Source organism: Mastigoproctus giganteus, chromosome 11, assembly GCF_048544385.1.
Source record: "Mastigoproctus giganteus isolate SK-2022 chromosome 11, ASM4854438v1, whole genome shotgun sequence".
Lineage (NCBI taxonomy): Eukaryota > Metazoa > Arthropoda > Arachnida > Uropygi > Thelyphonidae > Mastigoproctus > Mastigoproctus giganteus.
Window position 1 is genome coordinate 120,438,950 of NC_143585.1, and position 21,493 is coordinate 120,460,442.

At 34.4% G+C, this 21,493-nt stretch overlaps 1 protein-coding gene across 3 annotated transcripts in view; it reads left to right on the forward strand.

Annotated features, from left to right (window-relative positions):
* The window catches only part of LOC150078391 (transmembrane protein 230), a 150,941-nt gene that overhangs the window by 31,889 nt on the left and 97,559 nt on the right, over window positions 1-21,493 (forward strand). For all 3 annotated transcript variants that reach the window (XM_090384848.1, XM_090384849.1, XM_090384847.1), the window contains exon 2: window positions 845-946. In XM_090384848.1, coding sequence (XP_090240974.1) covers window positions 860-946 — 87 coding nt within the window. In that variant the 5' untranslated portion in view covers window positions 845-859. The remainder of the gene's footprint in view (window positions 1-844; window positions 947-21,493) is intronic.

Genomic DNA, 21,493 nt, shown 5'->3' on the forward strand with positions numbered 1-21,493 from the left:
TAATCAACATTCAAGGAAAGTTGCTTGACGAAAATATTGTTTTTCTTCTTTCAAATTGGAATCAAATATGTCATCTATAGCAGAAGCTTCAAATTGACAAAAATTGTAGATCCTCTATCTTAAAACTGAAATATGCAAATTTCAGAAATTCACACTTTTTTCCAAATTAATTTGGAATGTGTATATAAACCTTGATGCCTAACAGTCTTACTAAGCATCATAAATATTGAATTACCCAATAGTGTTAATAATTATGTTCATATGAAAAAAAACTAAATAATTAATTATATTAATAATTATAATAATAATGCTATTCACAGTGTGATAATACCTTAAAGATTTTGATAGTAATTTGTGAAAACTTGTTTTTTTAAAAAATAAGTTATTATATGACTATTATCAGTTTTAAGTATTTTTCCAGAGTTTTTGAAATTAATTGGCTTATTGTACATAAGTCTTGATGCCAAACAATCTTAAGTTTCATAAAAAGTTAAGGGGGAGTCAAGTAAAGAACAAGTAGACAGCCTTACTGAATTACCCGAGAGTATTAATCATAGTGTTCAGATGTTTAAAAATCAAAGAAATTATTTAAATAACAATAATTGCTATTCACTGTTTGGTGTCTTATATGACCCATCTTGTACTTGACTATCTTTGTGTTTGAAATTTAGTTAGTTATTCATTTTAACAAAAATGATGCAGCTGGGAATACTATAAATAAATTTTATAATGCTGTATTTTTCTAGGGTTTTTAAGAGTTTATTTATTTTCTGGTTCTGATTTAAATGAAGTAATGCCAATATTACATTAACTTATGTTTTTATTTTTCTATTTGTCGACGCAGATGCAGTAATTTCCAATGGCCAAAAAACATGCTGCAAATATTTCTACAAATGTGCGTTACCACCGATTGGCAAAAGTTGATGATGGCTATGTTGATCTTCAGGTAAAAGTAGTTTTAATTGGTGTTGCTGAATTAAAAAAAAAAAAAAAAATATGTAAAAAAAAAGCTGCTTATTTATACATTCTTAATATTACTCAGAATTTTTTATTTGCTTTTATAAATTATTATTGTGAATAAACTAAGCTCATCATCATTATCAGCCATTTTCAGTCCACTGCAGGATGAAGGCCTCTCCAGCAACTTTCCAGTTCCTTCTGATTTGTGCAATGGCCATTCATTTACTGCCCACAAACTCTTGAATTTCATCTATCCATCTCCATTGTTGTCTTCCAGATTTTCTTTTAGCCATCTTGGGTACCATTCTTTTATTTGCTTATTCCATCTGTCATCATATCTTCGAGTTGTGTCCTGCATAAGTCCATTTCAGTCTTTAGTTTTGATAAGAATGTCCTTTACTTGAGTTTGCTGCTTAATCCACGTGTTTCTCTTTTTATCCAACAGTCTGATTCCCAATATAATTTGTTCCATTCTTCCCTCTGTAGTTTTCAGCTTCTTCTCTTCCATTGTTTTGGTAATTGCCCAAGTTTCACCATAAATCATGGTGGAAGTATACCTTGGTTCATTATTTTACGTTTCAGACAAATTGGGATTTTGCTCCTCAGTATGCGACTATTTCCTGAATGCTATCCATCTGAAATTTATTCCTCTCTTGACTTCCAGCCATTTATCGTTATTACAGCTAATGTAATATAGCTTACATTATATTACTATATTATTAATATAGCTTACATTATATGTAATAACCACATTGTATAGGTACCGCGTATAACGCTGTACCTATACAAACGCAGTTTTGATATAACACGATCTACAAATTGTATCGCTTCTTTTCACGCACTTTTACCATGTGACTTAAAAATCAAACTTTATGTTCGTTAAATTTGTGTCTGCTCGTATAACGGGTGTAGTTGCCAGAACCGAATTTATATAAGGGGGAGTACTCAAGTACATACATACATATTTTTTTGTGTAGTGCCAATTTTTTGCCTTATAAAGAGTAATTGTTGTGCAAGTGGTTATAAATAGTGAATTTATTTGGGGAATACCCCTTGGCAAATAAAAAAATCTATTTTTTATAGTAATGGCCACCAAAACTGCAAAAGAAGGAAAAAAACTAACATTGAAAAGAAAATTCATTTCTCTTGAAAAAAAAAAATTAAAATCTTGGATCGGTTTAAAAATGGAGAAAAACAAGGACTTTGAAAGTTGCAAAGACTTTGAATTTAAATTAATCAATTCATACAATCAAACAAAATGAGCAGAAAATCAGAGATAGTGTTATTGCTGGGTCAACGATAAGTGCAAATGCGTTGCTCGTGTACGCGATATTTTAATGGAAAAAATGGAGAAATCTCTAATGGTTTGAATTGAAGATTGCACTCACAAGAAAATGCCTTTGAGTGGAAACATTATTAAACAAAAAGTCCTCAAAATTTATCAATATTTAAAAGAATTTGAACAAGATTTTTCAGAAGAAAGCTCTCAGCATGAATTTTGTGCCAGTAAGGGCTGCTTCGAAAATTTTAAAAAGCGATTTTCTTTACATAATCTTCAGCTCCAAGGAGAATCAGCATCAGCAGACATAGATGCTGCCCCAAAAATTCCCAGAAGAACTTTTAAAAATTATTGAAGAAAGTGGATATAGTGCAGACCAGGTATTCAATGCAGAAGAAATTGGATTAAACTGGAAAAAAAATGCCAAAACACACTTATATATCGAAAAATGAAAAAAACAGCTCCTGGATTCAAAGTTTCTAAAGACAGAATTACTCTACTGATTTGTAGTAATGTGTCAGGTGATTACATGACAAAACCAATGTTAATTAACTGATCTTTAAATCCTCGTGCTATGAAAGCGATTGACAAGTCCACCCTCCGTTTATTGGAGAGTCAACAAAAGTCATGGCTTACAGCTAGCATATTTGAAAATTGGTGTTAGGGCACTCAAAAAATGTAACCCATCTAAATATTAAAATAATTTATTTGCCACCTAATATAACGTCACTTATTCAACCCCTTGATAAAGGGATAATTTCAACATTTAAAGCGTATTATATTCATCAAACATTCAAATTAATTTTGGAAAAAATGGAATCTAATCCAAATATGATACTGCCTCAAGTGTGGAAAGTTTTCAATATTTAATTGTGTAAAAATTATTTCTTTATGTGTAAAGGAGTTAAAACCCCTCTACACTGAAAGGTTGCTGGAAAAAAATATGGTCTGGTGTCATCCTTAATCAAAATTTCGTACCTCCTGTGGATGCTGAACTAAGTTGTATAACAAAACTGGCACCCGTTTGTGGTGGCGAACTATTTTCCGATATGGCTGAAAATGAAATTCGTGAATTAATTGATGAAGAAACAGATTTAAATGAGGAAGAATTGGTTCAATTAATAGAAGACGGCAAACCAAATAAAAATGGTGAGGAAAGTTCTTCTGAAGATTCTGATTGTGCTGAGTCCGTTAAATAGTTCAGTCTAAAGAAATTAGCAGAAGGATTAAATTTGACACAAAAGTTAGGAAGTTATTTTATGGATAATGATCCCTCAACAGAGCGCTTGGAAAAATTCAAAAGACAATTGGACAGTTGTTTAGCTCCATATTACGAACTCAATAAAAAATTGCAGCATGGTGGTAAGCAAGGTCTTATTACCGACCCAGTGAGAATTATACAAATTATGTTGAAGAGATTTCAAGTGATAACGACATCTGGCTACTCGTAAATAAAGAATATCTATGAAATATTTTTTCCGAAGACAGTGATGACGATTAAAATATCCATTTCTTCAATTTTGAAATTTATGCATTATGTGAAATGAAATTTATGTACAATTTCTAATTTTTATAATTTTATGCCTATGTATTTGTTAAATAGTTAGTTACATGAATTCTTGAATGAATAAAATGTTTTTGTTGAATGTCATTTTTGTTTTTATAATTAAAAAAAAAAAACATTACAGAACATAACCCTACATTTTGTATGAAACCTGAACTTCATATAATGCTATTTCTATAACGCGTGATATTTCTGGAACCAAACCTCTGCGTTATACAAGGGTTACCTCTATATGAATCCACCTTTTCCAATTACTGCTCCTTCAATGATTATATCCCTTTCTATGGCATACTTGTTCATCGTTACTTTTGTTTTTACCATATTCATCTTTAGTCCGAAATCCTTACCAAATTTGCATAACTGATTAAGATTTTCCTCTGATTATTTGGGATCATGGCTTATGATTACAGTGTCATCTGCAAATCGTAAATGATTTAGGTCACCTCCATTCATATTGACTCCTTTCTGTGACCAGTCCAGTCTTCTGAAAGCTTCTTCAAGGGCAGCATCAAACAATTTTGGAGATATTGTGATTCCTTGTCGAACACCTTTCTCAATTTTAAATTTGTTACTGTCTTTGTCTAGTCTAATCTAATTGTTTCTGAATGTATCTCCATTTATATATTCATGTATTTTCCCATGTATGTAGTACAGCCATATATAAGATGCATTTCTAAAAAGCAGAATTTATATCTTTCAATAAATTTGATGGTTTTTCAGGTTTAAAAAATGTAGGTACTTCCTTTACAAGACAGATTTGTTTAATTTTATTTATTGAATAATTTATCTATATTTCCCATTTCAATTATGGAAGGGAAAACAAGCATAATTTATATATAACCAAATGAGGCAGGGTTTTATGAGGTTTTACTGTATAATGGCTTTCTTGTACAATCTAACTGAAATTTGAATAGAGTTCTTTACAGTGTGTCCATAAATTGACCACATTACAAATTGTTATATAACAGGAATTACAAGAGATATTGGCAAACAGTTTTTTCATTGGAAAGGACAACTCAAAAAAGTTAAGTTTTCACATGAGTACCATTTGTAGCACTCACATAGGATGTCCAAACAATTCACAATATTGCACCAATTGTTTCTGACATTTGAGGCGCACATAGGCTTGGCACACCCCGGTTCCTGAGCTGGATATCATCATTCTTCTTTTTCTTGGTGATTCCCTTTTACTTCTGACCCTTGTTCTCTCTCTCTCTCAGGGTTTAAAAAAATTTTTTTTTTTTTTGGCTGGTGCAGTATAAGCCTTGGCTTCCTTGCACCATATGGCTAATAATAATAAAAAGTACACGCAATCCTTCACATAACCCCACAGAAAAAAGGGTGCTGGGGATTTCAAGACTTGCTGTGAGTCATCATGGAACAGGTAAATACTTGGGCTATGTTAGGATAACTTAGAGTAAGAACACATGCATGTATACTTTCATACATTCCAAAGGTACTCTTTCAATAAATTTGATGAATTTGAAGTGATGGACAAGTTATCAAATGCAGACAGTGCGGGGATACCAGAGATGGGCATTACATCTCTGATATCCCAACGCTACAGCAGCATGTTAGGGATGCAACAAAGGGCAAAACTCTTGATCTGATTATCAGCAGTGATTATTCATGTATTAAGAATCTGCAGATAAGAGAACAAGTAGGTGACAGAGATCACAATGTATTGACTGATTTATTTAAAGGTGTAACTGCCATCAAGGGTAAAGGGAAGCAGTTTTGCTTTTGTAGTGATGACTACAGTGGTCTCAGACAGTTTTTCAATTCTGTATAGTGGAACTATATAGAATTTAACTGTTGATGTTACCATCAGCAAATTCTAAATGGGAAGCATTCAAGGAAATAATCATAGAAGCTACTAGGCTTTTCATACCACTTGAGAAATACTGTTCAAGACTTAGGCCTGAATGGATGTCAGTTGAACTAATGAGACTCGCTGCAGAGAAGAAAAATGCATGGGATGCATATAAATTATCAGGTGATACAGAAGCCTATGGTAGATATAAACTAGTCTGCAATCAAGTCACAAATGATATTAGACAAGCTAAGGAAGATTATGAGAAATCTTTAATAAAGATTTTTCATAATAACAAGGATAAAAAAAAAAGAAAAATAGCAAAGACTTTTTTTCTTGTGTAAGCACTGGAAGGAAGGGGATGAATCACATAGGTCGATATCAATGGTTCAACTGTTAATGATCCTGTTCAAGTTGCTAACAAGCTGAATAAGTATTTTGCATCTACACACGTGAGGAATTCATCAGTGGAATGGACGAGAGAAGTTTATCATACTCTACCAGGGAGCTAAATGATTTTGTAACTGAGAGGAAAGTGGAATAGAGAAATTGCTGAAATTAAATGTAAGAAAGGCACCTAGGTGGATTGAATCTATCCAATTATATTAATAGAGGCAGCAAAGGAGGTTAGCAAACTCATAGCCATAATTATGAGAGCATCCTTTGATTCAGGGGAAGTGCCCATCGATTGGAGATGTACAAATGTATCCCCAATTTACAAAGGAGAATCAAAGAGTGACATGAGTAATTACATACGTGTTAGATTAACTTCTGTTCCAGGGAAATAATGGAGTGACTGATTAAAGAAGTAATGCAGGACCATATAGACAGGAGTGCAGTTATACTTCACTCATAGCATGGGTTTGTCAGGAGGCATTCTTTGTTTGACCAATTTGATTGGATACTAGATGCAGTAAAAAAGAAACTGGACGCAAATAATAATTTTGATATCATATACAGTGGAACTTCTCTATTACGAACTTCTATTTAACGAATTTCTCTATATTACGAATTTTTTCGCAAAACATTGCACCTTGAAACGAAATTACATGTAAAATTAACCCCACATAGCGAAGTGTTAGTCTCAATATAATGAATTTTTAAAAAAATTAGTAAAAGCATTTTTAAAGATTTTCAAGCATTTACTGCTAAACAGCCGCTCAAATATACTGCCTCCTTCCTTCTGAAATTGCACATTAGCATCTGGAATTAAATAATTATCCTTTTAGTGAACACATGTGGCCATTGATGCCCATAGGAGGGTCTTTGTTTCATTTTTGTTACAGTTATTAAACCAAATGGGTTTTCTTAAAAGTGGTGTAAAAATTACAATAAATAGGATAGATTTGTAAATTGATGTTGGCTCAGGGGAAAACGAAATTCGCTGCGGTAAACCTTTAGCATGCTGTGGCGGCAATGCATAGAATGCTACCATAGTCGGTTTTTAGTAACACCTACTGAGTGACATTCGCTTCTCACCTCAACTGTACCACGTGACCTTCCTGTCAATCATTATATGATATGTCCGTTCTCATCTAACTGAACTCCCAGTAGATGGTTTTCATAAATTTTTTTTTAATTTGGTTCATCAGTCACATAGGCTATATGCTCTTGTATTTTATTTTATTTTTTTTTCTGAAAAGTAACATACAGCATACATTAATCATAAATTTTCTTTCATGTATGTACGAATGAAAGCAGAATAAAAGAAATTCACAGTCGTATGTATTTCTTTAAAATGATTGATAGGAAGGGTCACGTGATACTGTTGAATTGGCAAGCGAATGTCATTGAGTAGGCTGTACTGACAATTCACTATATGGCCAGCGCAGCGAAGTTTGTGGTGTATGTATCGGCAAGAGCTGCAATCCAGTAATTTTTACAATTACAGAAACAATGTCGAAGAGAAAGTGTTTAAGTATTAATGATAAAACAAAGATTGTTATGATATTGACCAGGGTTTTAAGAAAAAAGATGTTGCGGAGAAATATGGCATACCTGCAAGCAGTTTATTTACGATTTTAAAAAATTGAGAATCAATTTTAAATGCAATTGAAGGAGGAGCAGACAAGAAGCGAATTAAGTTGTGTACATACGAAGATGTTGATAAAGCTGTTCTAAAATGGGTGCAAATGATACGTGAAAAGAATATCGCAATATCGGGCCAAATAATTAAACAACAATCTCTGAAATTTGCACAGTCCCTTGGACATACAGAATTTAATGCGAGCACTGGGTAGCTAGATAAATTTAAGAAGTGCCACAGAATTCTGGAAAAGGTTATTTGTGGAGAAAGCGTTAATGTAAGCGAAGAAGATTGCAACAGTTGGAGGAACAATACCTTAAAGAAGATTTTGTAAGAATATGAGCGTAAGAATGTTTTTAATGCTGACAAAATGGGTTTATTCTTTAAATGTTTACCGAATAGAACACTTGCTTTTAAGGATGATAAATGTTTTGGCAGAAAGCAAAGAAAGAAAGAATCACTATGCTAGTTGGAGCAAATATGACAGGAAGTGAAAAATTAAGACTTTTAGTCATCGGAATATCAAAAAACCCAAGATGTTTTAGAGGTACAAAATCTTGGAAGTTGACTACACCTTTAATAAAAAAACGTGGATGACAAGGGATATTTTTGAAGAATGGATATTAAAACTAGACAAGCGTATAAAAAAAAAAGGAAAATCATGTTGGTAACTGACAACTGTCTGGCACATCCTGCCAGTATTTCTGCCAAACTTAAAAGTGCGAAGTTGTTTTTACCACCAAAACTCCAGCCAATGGACCAAGGCATTATTAAAAATTTTAAATTTCATTATCGAAAGAGAATAATAATGAAGATTGTCAATGCATTATCAGAAAATAGAAACTTGGAGGTTACAATTAACCTTAGAGATTGCATCTCTGAACTGGCAAAAGTTTGGACAAATGATGTCACCAAATACACTATTCAGAATTTTTTTTCGAAAGCGGGATTTGCATTGAATACAGAAGCCAAACAACAACTGGACGAACAAGATGAACTGTCCCTTTCACAACTGAAAAACTTTTTTGTACATTAGAATCGTCCAGAAACATCGAAAATGAAATAACGCTGGATAATTATGTTTATGTAGATCAAAATCTGACTACAGCAGAACATCCAAATGAAGATGAAATACTGCTGAACAGCATTAGACGCGACAATGATCACGAAGAAATTAATGATGACGCTAAAGACGCATCAGAACAACCCGTAGAAAAGCCAACTCGTGAAGAAATGATTAATGCTTTTTAAAACGGTTCATATGGGTCTACAGTTTTGTGAAAATGTTCCTGATAATGTTTTTAATGCTCTGAACAAATGTGAGGTTTTCTTTGAGAATCAGACAATTTTTTAATTGTACTGTGTAAACGAAAATTAGATTTTTTTTAACTGTGCACTGCTGCTCCTGGCTACGGAGGTGCCCGAATGCCAGAGGTAAATTAAACTCTGGGCAGTGAGCTAGATGATTTTGTAATAACTGAGAGAAAAGTGGAGGATAAATTGTTGAAGATAAACATAAAAAAGGCACCCGGGGTTGGATGGTATCTATCCAATTGTATTAAAGGAGGCAGCAAGGAAGTAAGAAAACCCTTATCCATAATTATGAGAGCTTCTTTGGACTCAGGGTAGGTACCCATGGACTGCAGATGTGCAAATGTGACCCCAATTCACAAAGGAGGATCAAAGGGTGACAAAAGTAATCACAGACCTGTTAGTTTAACTTCTGTTCCAGGAAAATTAATGGAGACATTGGTTAAAGAAGCACTGCAGTATCATATAGACAAGACTTCAGTTATAGCTTGGACACAGCATAGTTTTGTTGAGGAAGTCTTGCCGACCAATTTTATTGGATACTATAATGTGGTCACAAAAGAACTGGATGCAGGGAATAACTTTGATATCATATATTTGGATCTTAGAAAAGCTTTTGATACTGTTGTACATGGAAGACAGCTGAACAAATTGGAGCAGTGTGGCATTGGAGGCAAATTGCTGCTATGGATAAAGGGATGGTTGAGTGGGACAGGACAGAGTAGTAATCAATGGACACTGCTCATTGTGGACTAATGTTATTAGTGGAGGCCCTCAGGGTTCAGTGTTGGATCCATTGTTTTCTGTATTTATAAATGATATTGATGATGGTATGTCAAGCTTAATGTTCAAGTTTGCAAACGATACGAAGGTTAGCAAGATTGTTAAGGACATTGATAACAGTACACTGCTGCAACAGGATCTAGGAAAGTTGAACAGATGAGCTGAGAGGTGGCAAATGAAGTTTAACATTGACAAATGTAAATACTACATATGGGAAGCAGTAACCCCAGAGTAATGTATCAAATCTGTGGCACTACAATGACAATGGTAGAGAACGAAAAGGACCTGGGGGGTAATTGTGCAGGCAGATATGAAGTTTTCTGAGCAGTGCAGACGGTATGCAAGAGTAGCTCATGGTGTCTTGTCAATGATATACAGGAATTTTTCTAACAGGGATAAGGAGGTGATTATCCCCTTGTATAAAGCAAAAAAAAAAATGGTCAGGCCGCACCTTGAGTACTGTATACAGGTCTGGAGACCTCATTTTAAGATGGATGTAGAGCTGTTTGAACGAGTACAGAGAAGGGCAACGAGATTAGTGAATGGAACAATGAGTTGCTCTTACAAAGAAAGGCTTAAGTTTTGCAAATTACAGTGTCTGGAGACTAGGCACCTGCGAGGTGATCTGATTGAGGTGTATAAAGGCTTGAATGGTTTGAGCATGCTCAATGCTGATGGAATTCTTCCTCTTGCTCAGAATAAACACCTGAGGGGGGGGGGGCATGAATTCAAATTGAGGAAAGACAGATGTAGGATAGAGGTGTGGAAGTTTGCTTTATCCAGCAGGTGTTTGGTTGGTGGAACAGACTTCCATCCTTTGTTGTGGAGGTTGATAGCCTAAATAAATTTAAGGCTGAGCTGGACAGGTATTTGGAATGAACGGAGGGGTGAAATGGGAGCGTTTTTTTTTTTTTTTTTGCTGCATTAGCATTAGTAGAGGCATCATATGGCTCTACTAATGCTATATATTTATTAGTAATTATTAAGATACAATTATAATATTTTGGACTCGTGGAAGCTTACACGCATGCATGAATTCATACATTGGTTTCTATAAATAATCTCATGTTAGGTGTCGTTAATTTTATATAAAACAGGGAGAATATCATTCGCGAATCACTTTTGTACTTCTTGTGAACACGGTAACAAACCGAATAAGGTGGTCTCTTAAAAGAAGTTATAAAACGGTTTTAAAGTTTAATTTATGTGTGAATTAATGGATATTTATTTGTTTCGTCGTTTTTAGGTTTTTGCAACAACTTATATTCAGTTCTCATGGTGGCTTGTCGTGTTGGTTGGTTTTTGGAGGTTGGTGTCTGCCGTCTTTCCATAATTTTTTTCAAATTTGCTTGACATGATATGAGAGTTGAAGGTGTGATTATTTTAATTAATAGCTATTTTAATTTGATTTATTTATGACTATGCATGGGGGGATAGGTTCATATTATAATCATTTGCGATTGCGTGTTGAGAGATTAAGAGTCCTACTAAAAAGGTGTTCGGTTTTCTCCTATAATTTAAGACTATTATTATAATAATAAGACTTATTGGGCCTCATAGTCCCTTTTGATTTGACTTAGAAAATGTTTATATTACTGCTGGATAGCAGTAATCCCAGATTAATGTACAACTCTGTGATATTACACTCAGAGTAGTGGAAAGACCTTAGGATAATTGTTCAGTCAGATATGAAGTTCGCTGATCAGTGCAAACAGACTGCCAGGACAGCACATGGGGTTTTTTTTTCAATGATATACTGTAATTTTACCAGCTGGGATAAGGCAGTAATTATTCCATTGTATAGGGCAATGATTGGGCTTCATCTTGAGTTCTGCATACAGGTCTGTAGGCCTCATTTTAGGAAGGATGTATAGCTGCTGGAGCATATAAATGGTAGCAAACTCGATCTTACTGCTTTGCAATAATACAGATAGCAGGAATTCTGTGGGTTTTTACATTATTATTGTGAAATGCGTTTTCCCTTCCCATTCAACTATATAAAAAACATAAATAAATATTCAGAATCTTCTCTTCATTCCTATTTTTAACCTTCGTAAACTTGTTACTCCTTATCTCATTCATGCGTATTGTGTTAGTTGCAATTTTTGCATGCTGTGTGCTTTGTTATTGATTGCTTATCTTTTTTACTGTTTTAAATTTCACAACCTTCCCCCCCCACAAAAAAAAATGTCAGTGAACAGAAATATCAACTAATTAGTATGTACATATTACCGTATTAATTAAGTGTAAATTTATTTTTATTTTGCTAATCTGTGAAAAAATAGTGAATGTTATTTTATTATGGATTTGATTGTATATTGAACTAGTCATAAAGCAGGCTTCCACTGTATATGTGGAAGCCTACTTTATCTATTATAATGAAGCTTTTCATTATAATAGGTGATTACACTGTAGTAATAATGCAATTTTTCTCATACATGTTTTTTGAAAATATTTTAACTACTGTTTATGTAGGTTGAGATGTGCTATTTACGTTATCCTATATGCAAGTTTATGTGAGCGAAGTGGATGTTAATAGAGAATATTAGCTGTGATTGTAACCAATAAACCGGAAACTGCAAATTGTTTTTATTGTTTTATCTCCAGAAATGTGCTTTAGAAAATATTACAAAGGCTTTCAAAATTGATTCTTATAACTAAACACATGATAATGATGAATGTGTAGTGTAGTGATTTTAACTGGTTTTGCGAAATTTGATTCTTTAAAACGGCTGATTCCGCTAACCAGTGATCACATTAACTGGCACCTACATATTTCACTTTATGATAGGATGGGCGATTTTCTCCAACCAGACCAAATGGTCCTTCCTCTTAGCCAATAGCAGCATTTGTAAACATGTTGGCTGCTTGTTTTGTTTTTGCATCCTTTGAGGTGATATTTTGTGTTGTGCTCTAATAAATTTTTTTTAATCTTAAATTTTAAATTTTTTAAAATTTCCATTATAAAAATCATCTTTTAGAGAGATAAATAGCTTAGTTATGTAGCGAAAATTTTAATTTCTGAGGTCTTGGAATGAATTACCAAAAAACACTGTTTTGGGTTCACATTACAATATATTCACGATACGATGGTCTCTCTCTCGAATGGATTTATGTTGTAAAGTGGGGGTCCACTGTATTTTGCTCCTTATAACCATTGTTTCCCTGTACAGTAGAATCCCATTTATCTAAACAGTTGGAACCTAGAATATTTCAAATAGTTTATTTATTTATTTTTTTTTTTTTTTTTTGGATAATAAATTTTAAATGCATTCTTTCCAGAAGGTAAATGGTAAGCTGGAGAAAAATCAAGAGAATTTGTATTTATTATTTACATATTATACACTGCACATGCTTATACAGTTTTAAAATGTATGCTCTTCTCCCTCCAGTGCAATAGTCCATATTTTTTTCAACCACGTTATTTGTTTCACGTTCATTTTTTGCAATTCAGTCCATTTAGCAACGATCTAAAAAGGTTGAAATGTTTCATTGGCTGTTGGCTTCTGTGTAGTTCATCACAGTCCCCTCTTCACTTGCAGTTTATAATTTTGATTATTATTTAATGTTGACGTTACACTATTGGTCATTCAAATTGCCCCACCTAAAGGAGTGTATGTTTCAAGCTCAAAATAAGTGGTGACTGATATTAGCATAGATGAAAAATGATTGTTTGTGTATCATTTAATCAGTGTCAATGGGGGGGGGGGAGTTCAATTTCCCAGATATTGACTGGAATTTGTGGGTTGGTGACTCCCACACCAGCAACGCTTTTGTGGATTTTTTGAATGATTGTTTTCTACAACAGCATATTCATGTAATACTCTTGATCTGATTATTAGTAGTCATTCTTCATGCATTAAGAATCTGCAGATAAAGGAACAACTAGGTTGCAGCAATCACAGTATGCTGAAGTGGGATTTACTCAGAGGTAACTACCATTAGGAGCTGTTGTTAGATTTGTTGGTGCATCAGTCCATCAAGGAGTAAAGGGAAGGGTTTTTGCTTTCGTAAAGGCGACTACGGTGGTCTGAGACAGTTTTTAAATTCTATATGGTGGGACCAACTGATGATGTTACCAACAGCAAATTCAAAATGGGAAGAATTCAAAGAATTAATCTTGGAAGCTACTAGGCTTTTCATACCAACTAAGAAATATTGTTCAAGGTTTAGGCCTAAATGGATGTCAGTTGAACTAATGAGACGTGCGGCAGAGAAGAAAAATGCATGGGATTCGTATAAATTAACAGGTGACACAGAAGCCTAGGATAGGGATAACGTGGTCTGTAACCAAGTCACAAAGGAGGTTAGGCAGGGCAAAGGTAAATTACGAGAAATCTTTGGCAAAGGATGCAAAGTCTTCTTTACTTATGTAAACTCTATAAGGAAGGGGGATGAATTAGATTGGTCCACTTGATATTGATGGTTCAACTGTTGATGATTCTGCTCAGGTATCTAACAACCTAAATGAGTATTTTATATCTACATTCACACATGAGGAGTTATTCAGGAAGGAGAATGCCAGAGGTGAATTAAATTCTGGCAGCGAGCTAGATGATTTTGTAATAACTGAGAGCAAAGTAGAGGAGAAATTGTTGAAGAAAAACATAAGGAAGACACCTAGGTGGATGGGATCTATCCAGTTATATTAAAGGAGGCAGCAAAGGAAGTAAGCAAACCCTTAGCCATAATTATGAGAGCTTCCTTGGACTCAGGGAAGGTACCCATGGACTGAAGATGTGCAAATGTGACCCGAATTAACAAAGAAGGATCAAAGGGTGACACAAGTAAATACAGACCTGTTAGTTTAACTTCTGTTCCAGGAAAATTATTGGAGGCACCGGTTAAAGAAGCACTGCAGGATCATATGGACAAGACTTCAGTTATAGCTTGGACACAGCATGAGTTTGTTAAGGGGAAGTCTTGTCTGACCAATTTGATTGGATAATATGATGTGGTCACAAAGGAACTGGATGCAAAGAATAATTTTATATCATATTTGGATCTTAGAAAGGCCTTTGATACTGTTGAATGTGGAAGATTGTTGCACAAATTGGAGCAGTGTGGCACTGGAGACAAATTGCTGCTATATATAAATGGATGTTTCATTGGGAGAAGACAGACAGTGGTAATCAATGGACCCTGCTCTTTGAGGACTAATGTTATTAGTGGAGTCCCCCAGGGTTCAGTGTTGGGTCCATCATTGTTTTATGAATTTATTAATGATATTGATGAAGGTGTATCAAGCTTAATGTCCAAGTTTGCAGATGATACGAAGGTTGGCAGGGTTGTTAATGACACTAATGACAGTACGCTGCTGCAATAGGATCTACAAAAGTTTAGCAGATGGGCTGAGAGATGCCAACTGAACTTTAACATTGACAAATGTAAAGTACTGCCTATGGGAAGCATAAACCCCAGAGTAGTGTATCAACTGTGTGGTACTACTGACAGTGGTAGAGAATGAAAAGGACCTGGGGGTAATTGTGCAGGCAGATATGAAGTTTTATAAGCAGTGCAGGTGGTCTGCAAGAGTAGCTCATGGTGTCTTGTCATTGTTATACAGGAATTTTTCTAGCAGGGATAAGGAGGTGATTATTCCCTTGTATAAGGCAATGGGCAGGCCACACCTTGAGTACTATATATAGGTCTGGAGGCCTCATTTTAAGGAAGATGTAAGTATGTAGAGCTGCTGGAATGAGTACAGAGAAGGGCAACAAGATGTGAATGGAACAAAGGATTGATCTTACGAAGAAAAGCTTAAGTTTTGCAAATTACAATGTCTGGCGACTAGGCACCTGGAGAGGTGATCTGATTGAGGTGTATAAAGTCTTGAATGGTTTGAGCATGCTGAATACTGATTTGATTCCTCCTCTTGCTCAGAATAATCGCTTGAGAGGACATAAATTCAAATTGAGGAAAGGCAGTTGTAGGATAGATGTGTGGAAGTTTGCCTTTAGGCAGTGGGTGGGTGGTAGGTTGATAGTTTAAATAGATTCAGGGCAGAACTAGACAAACATTTGGAGTGAGTGGATGGGTGAAATTAAGTTTTTTTTTTTTGGCTGATGCTATATTAGCTTGCTTTCTTGCATCATGTGCCTTTACTAATGGTAATGCTAATTTCAGCAGTATTTACTTAAATAAATGTGATGGACATCAATGTGAAGAGTGGGCTCTGTGAATGGTGACACATACAGCCAAATGTCACAGTAGGAAGTTGAGAGTGGCTAGTGTCATCTTTGCTAACATTGAGCTCTGCTATATCTACAAATTGCACTGTGAATTAGACAAGGGTTCAGAAGCAGTGGTCAGAAAGTCCCAAGTGTGTTCAAGGGGTGACTGATCTGACGAATGTGCAGGTCAAGCATTTTGACATCATGTAAGCACTATTGAGATAATGAAGTGATTGTTCTGCTGAAAAATAGTGTTTTGGGATGGAATTAAAGAGGGCATAAGCATTGGTCTTCCCTCAGCATGAATTGTTGAGGAGGCTTCCACCCTGCAGTGGGTTGATAATGGCTGCACTTTACTTTAAGCATTGGTCTTAGCATGGTTTCAACATAATGACTTTCTGTCATTCTATTGACCAGAAGTGAATGACTATTGGAACTGATGACTCCCATAATATTTTGGATGTTGGCCTGATATACTGGCACCTGATTGCAGGCTGGATTCTCCCACCTGGTATGCCTTTGAGCACATACACATCTGTTACTCAATCCAAAACAGGAATATGATTTGTAATTAAGGCTGACATGATACCATTGTTGTCCCCAAGCAGCTTTCCTCCAGCACCACTGTGGGTACTAAAGATGGTGAACTGGCATCAGTGACAGTTGAGGCAGTGGATGGTGAGAATGCAGCCCCATTTCTCATAGTTGTCTGTGCAGTTAGCAGACAACTAGGAGATCCAGGGCTACAAATAGGTAGCATTAAGACGTTGAAATGTGGCAGATTGTGACAGACGTTTCTTGTCACCAGAATCCTGGTGACATGTTTGAGTACTTTCTGGCATAAAAAAGAGATTCAGGCCTACAAATAGGTAGCATTAAGACGTTGAAATGTGGCAGATTCTGACAGATGTTTCTTGTCACCAGTTAGTGGATCCATTGACTCTCTTCTGATATGTCCAGAATCTTGGTGACGTGTCTGAGTACTTTCTGGCATAAAAAAGTTCTTGTACATGACCCATATGAATGGTGATTTTTTTTTTTTTTTTTTTTTGTTGCTCCTTTGACCATCCATCTTGTGACAACCCAACGATGAGAAAAAGAACAAGAGTTGGCTGTGCAATTAGGATTGTCTGTTACTTTATCTGCTAGGTAAAAGGACAATCTGTGTGAGGTCATTAGTAATTATAAAAGCCTCAGCATTTCTACCTTCTGGGTTTGTGTGACTAGAATACACAAGCCAGATGGCGTTGTTAACATTAAAACATTGTTAACATTAAAATGGAGAAATTTGATTTTTAAAAGAAAGGAAGTTGAAGAGTTCCAAGTGATTAAGGAAGCTTGGAAGACGATAGGAAGGGGATGGCAGAAATAGAGTAACTGGGAGCTAAATGATTTTGTGATAACTGAAAGGAAAATGAAAGAGAAATTGTTGAAGATAAAAATTTTAAAAAAGTTGCCTGGGGTGGATACAATTTATCAAATTATATTAAAAGAATTTTCATTGTAATATATTATATCTTCATTTATTATAAAAGTTTATCTACTTTAAAGAGAGGGAATATATCCATTTACCAAAGGAAATCCATAAATTATCTCAGAACAAAATATGATTTCAGTACAGGTTGCTAAAAATTTATAAACTAGGACACTCCATTCAGATATGAACATCTTTTTCTTTTGTGGTTCTTTTAATCACATTGAACCAGATATGTATTTATCTGTCATAACTTCTTATTTTAATTATTTTAAAGCTGCATCCCACATTCTTTGATACTTCTCAATTGCTTGAATGCCCTGGTAGAAGCGATTGTGCCACCAAATTTCAGGTAACCCCAGAACCAATCATAACCACATTCTGCCTTTCCTGATACCTCCTCTTCTCTGCTTGAATATCCTGGTAGAAGTATTAATGTCATTCAGTTATTCCAAAATGAAATTCATCATTGTCCTATATCAGGATGCTACCAAATTTCAGATAATGGCAAAAACATTAAAAACAATAAAATCTAATAAGAGCTTTTTGGGTGAGAACTGTAGCCTTTATCAACTGAGACGTGAAAGAAATACAATCGGGCTTAAAAAATGAGGTTGAATAGAATGCAAGTGCCTAATGTGGTTTCTTTTAGGTCTAAGCTGATAAAGGGTATAGTTCACACCCAAAAGCTCCTGTCAAATTTTATTACTTTTAATGTTTTATTTTCTAACATAGATGAGCCTATTTATTTTATTTACTGACACTAGTATAAGAAATATGTTTTGAGATTTTATTAGACCAGTACCTGCAAATTTATTAATACAAATATTCTTGGTGATTATGGTATGTTGAATTATAGACCCTGTTCCCACATATTAAGGAACAGGTAATTTAGCAGATATTCCTTTCTCTTGTCTGGTATGTATCTTGTCTCTTCAACATCTTAAAAGTCAGTATTTGTGTTCAGAGTGTTGAAAGCACTGAAATCCTGTTGAGTACTTTCTTAAACATCCCATGTTGGAGAAAAAGTGCTATTTAAAATCCATATGATTAGCATTTTCAAATGGATAAAGTGACGATATCTTTTTTCCATATTTGAGCAAGATATTTTTGCATCATATTCTCCCCATCCCCTTTTGTGACTAGGTTTAATAACATTCAGTAACGTCAAACCTCAAAAAAAAAGGAAAATTGATAGTGAGTACCAAAAATTTCAACATTACTGCTGCTTCTTTCAGGATGTGAACAGCAAGTTTGATTTGTCAGGAAACAGTTTACTGTTCTCAAGAAATATAATCTCAAGAGACATTACCATTCCAAGCATACAGCATCTTGTGAAGTATACACTAGTATATCTTGGTCAGATTTTTGCTCTTGAGGATTGCTCAAGCGCAAATTAGGCACATGGTTAAGTATTTCAGTGAGAATTGCATTAGAACATTTTGAAGGCTGTCTCTGTGCCATACCTTCGTTGAACCAAATCACATTCATCTTAATGCACGTTTATTTATTATACTTTTTTTTTTAATTCTTTGATATTGTTTTTCAGTATACTAATTAACACATTGTTTTTGTTAACTGTATTTTGCTTAGCAAATTATTCCCCTTCAGGTGCCTCTACATATACAAAAGAAAGTTGTTCTTGAAAATGATGTTGATGGTTGCCAAGGTCATGAAACTGATGCTGAAGCTTCTTCCATTTGTTCATTGTCATTATTCCATTCCATATGTGCAAAACCCTCCCCAGATATTTCTCATAATCATCCGGTAATAATAACCCCTGGCATTGCTGCTGTGAAGGGCATATTGTATATATATCACTTTTTTATACAATAAAGATTATATATACTGTGGTCTTTTTCCCTTGTGTTATTTTTTTTTTTTTATGTAGATATTTTCAGTCAATTGTGCTAAGGAGTTAGAAGGTAATTTTCCAGTGAAATTTAGTCATTCAGCATTGATTAAAAATAATAGGCAAAGCGGTTCTTACAATGTGCCAGTTTTCCTTCCATATCCTTTTAATACAAAATGATTATTAACAAATTTACAAAATCAGAAAGAGATTAATACAAATGTCGGCCCCCTCTCCCCATTATAAGATTTTATTTGTGATCTGATCTTTTATACCAAAGCAGAATCTGGAGCATTTTACTCATTCTGAGGGAAATAAATGCACAAAGTAGTGTTACGTGACATTCATTATAAGGAAGTTATATTATTTAGCAATGTTTTTAATGCATACAGGTTTATATTGAGGTCATTGTTAACTGTTGATATGCAATGAAGATAAATTTCTTTATTTGTAGTTAAGGTTTTGCAACCATGGATTGTGGATATCTGCTTTGGCTGCTCATCCTTGGATTTGTTCATTGCTTAACGGATGCTCAGTCATTCACTGAATCTAAATTTACTTGATGATCACCGGTTATATGCATCTGCAGGGAACTTTGAGACAGTGATACTTTCATTTTGGCCTGTAATGTTATTGCTGTTACATGCCTGATATTAGACTTGATGTTGCATTTCATTAAATGTTATTTGCATTTGAAGTTCTTTTCATCTTGTATATGAAATTGAAATCTGCAGATGCCTGTGCAACCATTCCCTGCAATAGAAAATGCAGATTCATATAAAATGTGAAATTGATAGTGGTCCAAGGAGATAACTCTGTATACATAATGAAAAGGCTTAGATTTATTTGTATATTTAACTTTTATTCATATATTCATGTAGGGTATCCATTGACCATTAATCTAAATTCAATTGAATGCAGTGTCTGATTTTCATTTTAAGTTGAATTCTTTGGGTGCATTAACTTAATTTATGCCACAGACTACATTCAGATTACATTTAGATAATCACTCAGCATACACTGAGCAGAATAAGTGAACAGTCAAGATGTATAAATACTAGGATATATTTTATACAAAAATATCTTGCAAGCTAAGAACTTAGCTTTTCTCATATGCTCTTAATGTTGTTACTTGAAGACATTTTTGCGACACAATGAAATCCATCCTACCATACTGAAATTATATATTATGACATGCATTATTCATATACATTATATATAACTAGTTTTTAACTTTTGTTCTTAAAAGAATAAAAGTTATGGAGTATCCTCCATTTGCTGTTGTTAAAAATTTCAAGTAGTAAATAACCTTTTTATTTTGATCAAAGCTATTTTACTTGATAAAATTAGACTGGTTCTCCTTCAACATCTCACCTCAGATTTTTGTAGCTCGTTGCACTTGTCAGGTATGACAGAGTGATTACAATTAAAAGTATCAAATTTTTATCAACCACATAAGAGGAAACCAAACTTTTAACTTTTGCTGCTCTAATACCATTGATAAAAAATTTGACACAACAATTTGCCATTACCAAGCAAAGTAGACTGCAAAATTTTGTTGAGAAACTTGGCCATAACACAGAGGGGAAATCCAACTCTGATAACAAAAATGAAGCTTGCCTCACTTTGACCTGTAAAACAACTCCAATTGAAATTAAAAAGTTGTGCTGTGTGGAAATTTTTTAACAATTCCACATAAAGCAAATGTTAAAAGCTAGGTATCCTCTTATGCTGTAGGTAAAAAAATTGCCTAAATTACTAAAATGAAGTGAACAGCAAAGATAAAACTCAAACCAATAAGTAATGGGCAGGTATGCATTATGGTGAAAGTCACCATGATAAACAAGTAGGTTTAGTAATACTAACTTGCTAATGTGTTTAGTATCATTTGATAAGATTTTGCCAGGCTAAATAACACTTAGTGACAGAAGAGCATTGGCCCAAACATTGGGAACTTATGATGTAAAGCAGCCACTTGCATTACAGCCTTCAGGCCTGGGTTAACCACCTCTTTGGTGGACCTTAGGCAACATTTATTTAATTACTTTTGTGGTTGGGGACTGTTTTTGCTGACAACAGTGAGCCCCAAAAGAAGGATTATAGATGGTAGCCTAGTTTGCCTAGTAGATAATCCAACCCTGCTTATTACAACAATTTAACACATTCCATAATAGATTAAAATATACCCTTGTGCTTTAACATAATAGATTTTTTTTAATCTCTCTGTTCATATATATTACATATAACTAGACAAAAAC